At 46.5% G+C, this 9,956-nt stretch overlaps 1 protein-coding gene across 1 annotated transcript in view; it reads right to left on the bottom strand.

Annotated features, from left to right (window-relative positions):
• Positions 1-3,560, bottom strand: part of cryaa (crystallin, alpha A) — a 5,397-nt gene extending 1,837 nt beyond the window's left edge. The window contains exons 1-2 of the mRNA XM_046322984.1: positions 3,165-3,560; positions 953-1,075 (exon numbers count right to left, since the gene is read on the bottom strand). Coding sequence (XP_046178940.1) covers positions 953-1,075; positions 3,165-3,362 — 321 coding nt within the window. The 5' untranslated portion in view covers positions 3,363-3,560. The remainder of the gene's footprint in view (positions 1-952; positions 1,076-3,164) is intronic.
• Positions 3,561-9,956: the final 6,396 nt, after the last annotated feature.

Genomic DNA, 9,956 nt, shown 5'->3' with positions numbered 1-9,956 from the left:
TTTTCCCAGCAAAGTGTGTCAGTGTGTATAGTTTCATCTGAGGATACGTAACTGCTTGGTTGGACTTCATCCTGGCTGAACATGGGCCTTGAAAAGGGTTGAATTGAATTCGTATGAGGGGCAATGCGCGTAAACCGACCAATTCCCAGAGTAAACAAAACAAGGCTGTGGGTGGGTGAGTGGGTGGGTGTGTGGGTGTGTGGGTGAGTGAGTGGGTGGGTGTGTGGGTGGGTGGGTGGGTGAGTGGGTGGGTGTGTGGGTGGGTGGGTGTGCTCACACACATTAATTAGGTTGAGAAATTCTTCTCTGACTCAAAATGTTGAATCTAATAACACATCTTGTTAGCATCTCTTTGAGGACGTGGCTGGTTCATGCTGGTTGTTGTAGCAGTGGCTCTGTCTAGGTAGTTGGAAGGAGCAACCTGCCTAAGGATGAATGCACTGACCTGGAAAGCACAGTGATGACAGTATCTGGTGCGCTTGTTGCTTCAACTACTGCCACAGGAGGTTTCCATGTGACAGGCGTGCAGGCACTCACACTATACATGTACAGTATAGACAGTATGTCACAGGAGGTTGGTAATTGGGGAGGATGGGTTCGTGGTAATGACAGGAGTGGAATCAGTGGAATGGTATCAAATACATCAAACACATGGTTTCCATGGTGTTGATTCCATTCTATTCGTTTCGTTCCAGACATTATTATGATCCGTCCTCCCGTCAGCAGCCCCCACTGATATATATGTGCACATGTGAGAAACCAGGCGTTGGTGTTCCAAGCCATAGTAGAGGGATTGTGTTTGAACTCAGGAGTGGGTGTACTACCACAAGTCACAGTGGTAGTTATGAGCTAGCTCAGCCTGTCCGTCCAGAGAGATTAGGGTGTGTGCTGCTTAGATGCGATGGAATCTTAACCCATCCAACCAGGGGTCACCGATGATGGGAGGTCTCACCTGTCTCTCTCCATGCTTTCCCTGGATCTCCACATAGTCATCAGTCACCTTTACGTTGAGTTCATCAGGAGAGAAGTGCTTCACATCCATGAAGACAGAGAACTTGTCCCTGTCGGACCTCACCTGGAGAGATAGAGGGAAAGGAGTTGAAGGTTAAAGGTCATAGGTGGCGGGAACCTGGTAACCACAGTGATGCTCATCTTCTGAAATGTATTTTTTTCCCCATATCAGTTCAGTTCTATATGTTGTCATGAGGTCATATCTCAGAGAGATATGAAGAAGATTATCCATTTCTGAAGTGAGTATAGATGCTGCAAAACAAAATGTGTGTCACCAGTCATCAAAACACTAGATGTTGTTTGGACATCGAAATTCTGATATCCTGGCATATAACCCAAGTTGAAATGCAGTTTGAGCTAGTAATGAGTCAGTATATTATGGGCAGGACAGAGCATGGTTTAGACTTGGTTTAGACTTGGTGGATAACACTGCAGAGGTCTCTGAGCTCTTCCCTGCTGAGAATCACTCAACATTAGTGCATTCCATTTGCCTCTCATTTTCAACGTTCTTGCAAACTATTGGTCCATTCTACGTATGGGTGGTCCTTCTGTAGCTCAGTTGGTAGAGCATGGCGCTTGTAACGCCAGGGTAGTGGGTTCAATTCCCGGGACCACCCATACGTAGAATGTATGCACACATGACTGTAAGTCGCTTTGGATAAAAGCGTCTGCTAAATGGCATATATTATTATTATATATAACTACAAAATGCACTTATTATCGTTGTTTACAGCTCCAGTAGTAGGGGTATTTGACCTCTCTGTTCTCTGTACTCATTCAATAACAGATCTGGCTAGCGCTACTGCTGTCATAGCCATTCAATAACAGATCTGGCTAGCGCTACTGCTGTCATAGCCATTCAATAACAGATCTGGCTAGTGCTACTGCTGTCATAGCCATTCAATAACAGATCTGGCTAGTGCTACTGCTGTCGTAGCCATTCAATAACAGATCTGGCTAGCGCTACTGCTGTCGTAGCCATTCAATAACAGATCTGGCTAGCGCTACTGCTGTCATAGCCATTCAATAACAGATCTGGCTAGCGCTACTGCTGTCATAGCCATTCAATAACAGATCTGGCTAGTGCTACTGCTGTCATAGCCATTCAATAACAGATCTGGCTAGCGCTACTGCTGTCATAGCCATTCAATAACAGATCTGGCTAGCGCTACTGCTGTCAATAGCCATTCAATAACAGATCTGGCTAGCTGCTTCACTCTGGCTAGCTGTCTAGCCATTCAATAACAGATCTGGCTAGCGCTACTGCTGTCAGCCATTCAATAACAGATCTGGCTAGCGCTACTGCTGTCGTAGCCATTCAATAACAGATCTGGCTAGCGCTACTGCTGTCGTAGCCATTCAATAACAGATCTGGCTAGCGCTACTGCTGTCGTAGCCATTCAATAACAGATCTGGCTAGCGCTACTGCTTCTCTCTGATTTAGTATAGCGACTTCCCCAGGGTCATGTCCTTGTCTCCCCCACTCAGCTTTCTCTCTTTATAACTGTTACATCTCCCTGTATTAGTAATGAATTCATTGAAGGCCTCCTAGATGAAATACATTGAGTTTCTCTGTGAAAGATATGTACACATAGACCACCTTAGGGCCAATTACAGTACAAGTCAAACCTGTCCAATCTCAGTCCATTTTGCGAATCCTATTTTTTATAAGAAAACAGCATACTGTTCAACCAATGAAACTGTAGAGGATGTAACCAATGCATCATGGCACTAATAACTCTGCTTCAATTGATTAATTTCACCCTTATTTTACCAGGTCTGTTGACTGAGACCACATTCTCATTTACAGCAACGACCTGGGGATGATTCGATTCCCCCAAGGACACACAAGCTCTCTCTGTTAGCCAGGACAACATCTTCTGTCTATGAAGTATTACATCTTTCCCCATCAAACACTGACAACCAAGTCTGCTTTCGATCCATAAAGATAGACAACAAGAAACATGCAAATCATACATTTGGGTAGTTTGAACTAAACTAAAGGGACTACAGATTTAGAATGATGGTGAATGAATAGGTCTTAGTGGATCCTATTCTTCCCCAGAGGACGGAGCAGGTTCGCCTGGTAAACTGAACACTTCCAATGCTGAGCACAGTGATCAATCAGTCAGGTTGAACAGGTTAGTTGTTACCTCAGACATGCCAGAGTTGGTGGAGTCCAGGAAGTTGCGGAACAGCGACTGTCTGTAGTAGGGGCTGAGGGTGGAGGCAGCGTAGGGGAACAGGTCATAGTCGAACATGCCCTCCCCGAAAAACTGGTCAAAGAGACGAGCGGGATACATGGAGCCCATGGCACGTCTGAACCAGGGGTGCTGGATGGCAATATCCATACTAGCGTAGGTTAGGTTTTAGCTCAACGGGCCCAAACTCAATACAGACGGTTTCCTGCTGCTCTGCTTTAGCTCGGCTTGCTAGTGCCTGTGTTCTGTTAGGAGTAGAGAGAGAGAGGCGTGAGGGAGGACTAGAGGTAGTAGTAGCAGTGGTAGTAGAGATTAGGGATCCCAAGTGGTGCGTGTCCTCTCCTCTGCAGCCGCCCTCTTTATATACCTGTGGGGCAGAAAAGAGGGGCTTTAGTGCGGATCTCTGTGGAATGGCATTATCTCATGGTGGGACGGGCTCAGTCAGCAGAATCGGTGGGTGGAGTGCCCGCTGGCCCGTCCAGCTACAGCCTGGCCCTCGTAACATGGCGGGACCTGTGCCAGAGCCAACCGGACGACAAGGCTCTGACAAAACAAGCCGAGGCTTGGCCTGTGGAGAGGGTGAGGAAAAGAGGGAGACTGAGAGAGAATCAGGAGGTCAGGGGTGAAAATAAACGGATTGGTGGCACCTTAATATGGGAGGACTGGCTCATAGTAATCACTGGAAAGAATAAATAGAATGGTATTGAACAAATCAAAAACCTGGTTTATCATGAGCCGTCCTCCCCTCAGCAGCCTCCTGTGGTTGGTGGGGTTTCTGACACTGGATACGGGGGATGGGAATTAAACCTGTCTGGGTGTGGAGCACCGACATGCTCATCCTCTCTCTCTGTCTTTCACACACACACACACACACACACACACACTCATACACTATTGTTCTGGTACTTTGTTGGGATGAAGAGCAGATTTCAGTCACAATACAGTCTGGGCGTGGCTGTGTGAGGGCGTGGAGAGGTCAACATCACAACAGCAGCGGTCAAACATTGTGAGGATGGGTATTTGTCCGATTGACCAGTATGGAATGTAAAAGTAGAGGGAAAACAGCAGAGGAAACAGCAGGGACAAAGCAGACGAAACAGCAGGGACAAAGCAGGGGAAACAGCAGAGGAAACAGCAGGGACAAAGCAGGGGAAACAGCAGACGAAACAGCAGGGACAAAGCAGGAAACAGCAGGGACAAAGCAGGGGAAACAGCAGGGACAAAGCAGACGAAACAGCAGGGACAAAGCAGGGAAACAGCAGGGAAACAGCAGAGGAAACAGCAGGGAAACAGCAGAGGAAACAGCAGGGAAACAGCAGGGAAACAGCAGAGGAAACAGCAGGGAAACAGCAGAGGAAACAGCAGAGGAAACAGCAGAGGAAACAGCAGGGGAAACAGCAGAGGAAACAGCAGGGGTAACAGCAGGGAAACAGCAGGGAAACAGCAGGGAAACAGCAGAGGAAACAGCAGAAGAAACAGCAGGGAAACAGCAGGGACAAAGCAGAGGAAACAGCAGAGGAAACAGCAGAGGAAACAGCAGGGAAACAGCAGGGAAACAGCAGAGGAAACAGCAGTATCTGAAGTTTGCTAGAGAGCATTTGGATGATCCAGAAGAAGATTGGGAGAATGTCATATGGTCAGATGAAACCAAAATATAACTTTTTGGTAAAAACTCAACTCATCGTGTTTGGAGGACAAAGAATGCTGAGTTGCATCCAAAGAACACCATACTTACTGTGAAGCATGGGGTTGGAAACATCATGCTTTGGGGTTGTTTTTCTGCAAAGGGACCAGGATGACTGATCCGTGTTAAGGACAGAATGAATGGGGCCATATATTGTGAGATTTTGAGTGAAAACCTCCTTCCATCAGCAAGGGCATTGAAGATGAAACGTGGCTGGGTCTTTCCGCATGACAATGATCCTGTCACGCCTTGGTCATTGTATTTTGTGTTTCGTTAGAATCATTTGGTCAGGTCCTGGAGTGGCCTGACATGGGTTTATGTCTCAACGCCATAGAACATTTTGGAGGGGGTTTGTAGTCCGTTTGGGAACAGCCCCAAAACATCACTGCTCTAGAGGCTTCTGCATGGAGGAATGGGCCAAAATCCAGCAACAGTGTGAAAACCTGATGTGAAGACTTACAGAAAACGTTTGACCTCTGTCATTGCCAACAAAGGGTATATAACAAGGTATTGAGATAAACTGTTCCTTGACCAAATACTTATTTTCCACCAGAATTTGCTGTAATAAATTTCTCGTTAAAAATTTGTTGATTTTTGTATTTTTTTATTTCATTTTGTCTGTCATTCATTAAAGTGTACCTAACTACCATGAAAATTACAGGCCTCTCTCATCTTTTTAAACAAAGAACTTGCACAATTGGTCCTGACTAAACACACCGTCCCCACTGTATGTGTGTGTGTGTGTGTGTGTCTGTATCATTGTGTTTGTGTGAAGTAGCGTGCAAAATTGTTTCTAAAGCAATAGTGTGTCTTTGGATGGAGTTGAAAGTCCGTGTTGCCCAGCAACAGCCCCAAAACATCACTGCTCTAGTGTGTGTGTCTGTGTGTGTGGAATGTGGCCTGAACCATTGTGTGTGTTTGTGTCTGAACCATTGGTGTGTGTGTGTGTCTGAACCATTGTGTGTGTTTGTCTGAACCATTGTGTGTGTTTGTGTCTGAACCATTGTGTGTGTTTGTGTCAACAATTGTGGTGTTTGTGTCTGAACAAGGTATTGAGATAAACTTGTTGTTATTGACCAAATAATTATTTTCCAACCATAATTTGCAAATAAATTCTGAAAAATCCATTGTGTGTGATTTTCTGTATTTTTTTATCCATTTTGTCTGAACCATTGTTGTGTGTACCTATGATGAAAATTATTGTGTCATCTTTTTGTCTGAAACCAGTGCACAATTGTGTGTCTGAACTAAATGTGTGTTTTTCTGCCCCATTGTGTGTGTGTGTGTGTCTGTATCATTGTGTTTGTGTGTGTGTGTGTGTTGTTTCTAAAGCAATAGTGTGTGTGTGTGTGTGTGTGTGTGTGTGTGTGTGTGTGTGTGTGTGTGTGTGTGTGTGTGTGTGTGTGAACCATTGTGTGTGTTTGTGTCCAAACCATTGTGTGTGTGTGTGTGTGTGTGTTGTGTGTGTTTGTGTCTGAACCATTGTGTGTGTTTGTGTCTGAACCATTGTGTGTGTGTGTGTCTGAACCATTGTGTGTGTTTGTGTCTGAACCATTGTGTGTGTGTGTGTCTGAACCATTGTGTGTGTTTGTGTCTGAACCATTGTGTGTGTTTGTGTCCGAACCATTGTGTGTGTGTGTCCGAACCATTGTGTGTGTTTGTGTCTGAACCATTGTGTGTGTTTGTGTCCGAACCATTGTGTGTGTTTGTGTCTGAACCATTGTGTGTGTTTGTGTCTGAACCATTGTGTGTGTTTGTGTCTGAACCATTGTGTGTGTTTGTGTCTGAACCATTGTGTGTGTTTGTGTCTGAACCATTGTGTGTGTTTGTGTCTGAACCATTGTGTGTGTGTGTGTCTGAACCATTGTGTGTGTGTGTGTCTGAACCATTGTGTGTGTTTGTGTCTGAACCATTGTGTGTGTATTAAAGCCTAAGAACTCAGAGAGAGGAGCTATGCGCCCAAACAGACCCCTCCACGCCCACTGCACCCACCCCCAGTTCCCATGGCTCTGATCCCTCTGCCGCTGTCTTCCCTCCGGGCCTCGCCCCCTGCTGTATTAACCTAATCCCGCTGGGCTTTCACCCGGTCCAGCACAGAGGCTTATACAAAGCACCGGCCAGGCCCTTTCTCCAGCCCACAGACTCACCCGCCAAGACCAACTGGCCTCGGCCAGGGCCGAGCGCTTAGGGGACGTTGTGGGGATGGATGGAGGCCAGAGGGGATGGGGGAGAGGATAGGGGTGCCGGACGTAGCGGGGGTTGGGCCTTGTTTACAGCCCTGTCAGCAGGTTTAGGGGCAGAGAGGGTTTTATCAATGAGCCAGACAATAGAAGCCCTGGTCTGTGTATATCCACCATACGCTAGACAGGTCAGGTTATTCATCGTCAGCTCTGGTTGGAACAGCAGTGTGTAACCTAACCTGGGGCTAACCTGGGGCTAACCTGGGGATAACCTGAGGCTAACCTGAGGCTAACCTGGGGATAACCTGAGGCTAACCTGAGGCTAACCTGGGGATAACCTGAGGCTAACCTGGGGCTAACCTGGGGATAACCTGAGGCTAACCTGAGGCTAACCTGGGGATAACCTGAGGCTAACCTGAGGCTAACCTGGGGATAACCTGGGGATAACCTGGTGCAAACCTGAGGCTAACCTGAGGCTAACCTGGGGCTAACCTGAGGCTAACCTGAGGCTAACCTGGAGCTAACCTGAGGCTAACCTGGGGCTAACCTGAGGCTAACCTGGGGCTAACCTGGGACTAACCTGGGACTAACCTGAGGCTAACCTGGGGCTAACCTGGGGCTAACCTGAGGGTGTGGGGATATTGATTTGTGTTCTGGAATAACCTGAGGGAGCTAACCAGAAGCATTTCACTGCACCTTTTATACATGCTGACTGTGTACGTTACCTTACAGTCTGATTTGTATCCTTCCTTTAGCTGATCACAAAATGATAGGGAAATAGGACAGGCAATGTGGTAGACAAGGTTTGAACCTGGTCTCCTGTGCACAACAAGACTGTTTTAGCACACTGAGCTAAATTGGGGGTTTTGGACCTCTGGAAAGGTTATTCACCACACAAGTGTGATTCACTGAACCACCACTAGAAGGATGGAAGGAAGGAAGGAAAGATGGAAGACTGAAGAAGGAAGGATGGAAGGCTGATTTGTATTCCTTCCTTTAGCTGATCACAAAATGATAGGGAAAGGCTGGATAGATAGAAGGAAATGTGGTAGACAAGGATTGAAGGAAGGTCTCCTGTGCATAGATAGAAGACTGTTTTAGGGCCTCACTGAGCTCAATTGGGGGTTTTGCAACCCTGTTCCTGGAGGGCTATTCAGGCACTGCAGGATAGTGTTCCAGCTGAACCACCACTGACTGAAGGATGTTCAGTGAAGGAAGGAAACCTGGCCAAGGAGCTAATTGGTCAGTTCAGGATGGAAGGCTGGATAGACCTGGCCAACTGAGCTAATTGGTCAGTTCAGTGATGGCCTTGCTTCACCACACCTGGCCAACTGAGCTAATTGGTCTTCAGTGATTGGCCTAACTTCACCACCCTGGCCCTGAGCTGCAGGCAGTTCAGTGATTGTGCCAACTTCACACACACCTGGCCAACTGAGCTAATTGGTCAGTTCAGTGATTGGCCTAACTTCACCACACCTGGCCAACTGAGCTAATTGGTCAGTTCAGTGATGGCCTAACTTCACCACACCTGGCCAACTGAGCTAATTGGTCAGTTCAGTGATTGGCCTAACTTCACCACACCTGGCCAACTGAGCTAATTGATCAGTTCAGTGATGGCCTAACTTCACCACACCTGGCCAACTGAGCTAATTGGTCAGTTCAGTGATTGGCCTAACTTCAACACACCTGGCCAACTGAGCTAATTGGTCAGTTCAGTGATTGGCCTAACTTCACCACACCTGGCCAACTGAGCTAATTGGTCAGTTCAGTGATTGGCCTAACTTCAACACACCTGGCCAACTGAGCTAATTGGTCAGTTCAGTGATGGCCTAACTTCACCACACCTGGCCAACTGAGCTAATTGGTCAGTTCAGTGATGGCCTAACTTCACCACACCTGGCCAACTGAGCTAATTGGTCAGTTCAGTGATTGGCCTAACTTCAATACACCTGGCCAACTGAGCTAATTGGTCAGTTCAGTGATTGGCCTAACTTCAACACACCTGGCCAACTGAGCTAATGATCAGTTCAGTGATGGCCTAACTTCAACACACCTGGCCAACTGAGCTAATGATCAGTTCAGTGATGGCCTAACTTCAACACACCTGGCCAACTGGTCAGTTCAGTGATGTCCTAACTTCAACACACCTGATCTTCCAGGCTGGTTAAATCAACATTATAAGGTGTCACTCCAGGAGCAGTGTTGCCTACCCTTACTATATCTAGTTGTACAGTAGCTAGAATACTTCAGGAATTGACTAGTTTAGGCATTAATAAGTCACTGTTATTCAAAACTCGATGAGCGGTCTATATTTCAATGGTTGAAATGATGAATGAGCTTATATGTTCCATTGCTATTTAATAATAATAATAATAATAATATATGCCATTTAGCAGACGCTTTTATCCAAAGCAACTTACAGTCATGTGTGCATACATTCTACGTATGGGTGGTCCCGGGGATCGAACCCACTACCCTGGCGTTACAAGCGCCATGCTCTACCAACTGAGCTACAGAACCCCTATTTCAAGTGTGATTTGGATTGGTCATAATGTGAAAACATGTAATAACTAAACAGCTTTCTGTTTGCATGGTTGAAGGACATTTCTAGCCTACAAGACTGACAATTATGTGAGGACTCACCATCCATGTTATCAATATTATGGTTTTAACCATGTTTGGATGATCTAGAGCCCTCAAACTCAACTCTGGACCACAAAGCCAGTTCCACTGCCTTGTTTCATTGTTTCCCATCTAATGAGGGACTGATTTAGACCGGGGACACCAGGTGTGTGCAATTAATTATCAGGTAGAACAGAAAACCTGCAGGCTCTGGACCTTTTAGGGTAAGAGTTGGATACCCCTGGTAGAGTGTCAGTT

The sequence above is a fragment of the Oncorhynchus gorbuscha genome, linkage group LG23, assembly GCF_021184085.1.
Source record: "Oncorhynchus gorbuscha isolate QuinsamMale2020 ecotype Even-year linkage group LG23, OgorEven_v1.0, whole genome shotgun sequence".
Lineage (NCBI taxonomy): Eukaryota > Metazoa > Chordata > Actinopteri > Salmoniformes > Salmonidae > Oncorhynchus > Oncorhynchus gorbuscha.
This window is presented reverse-complemented; position numbering and strand designations above follow the sequence as displayed.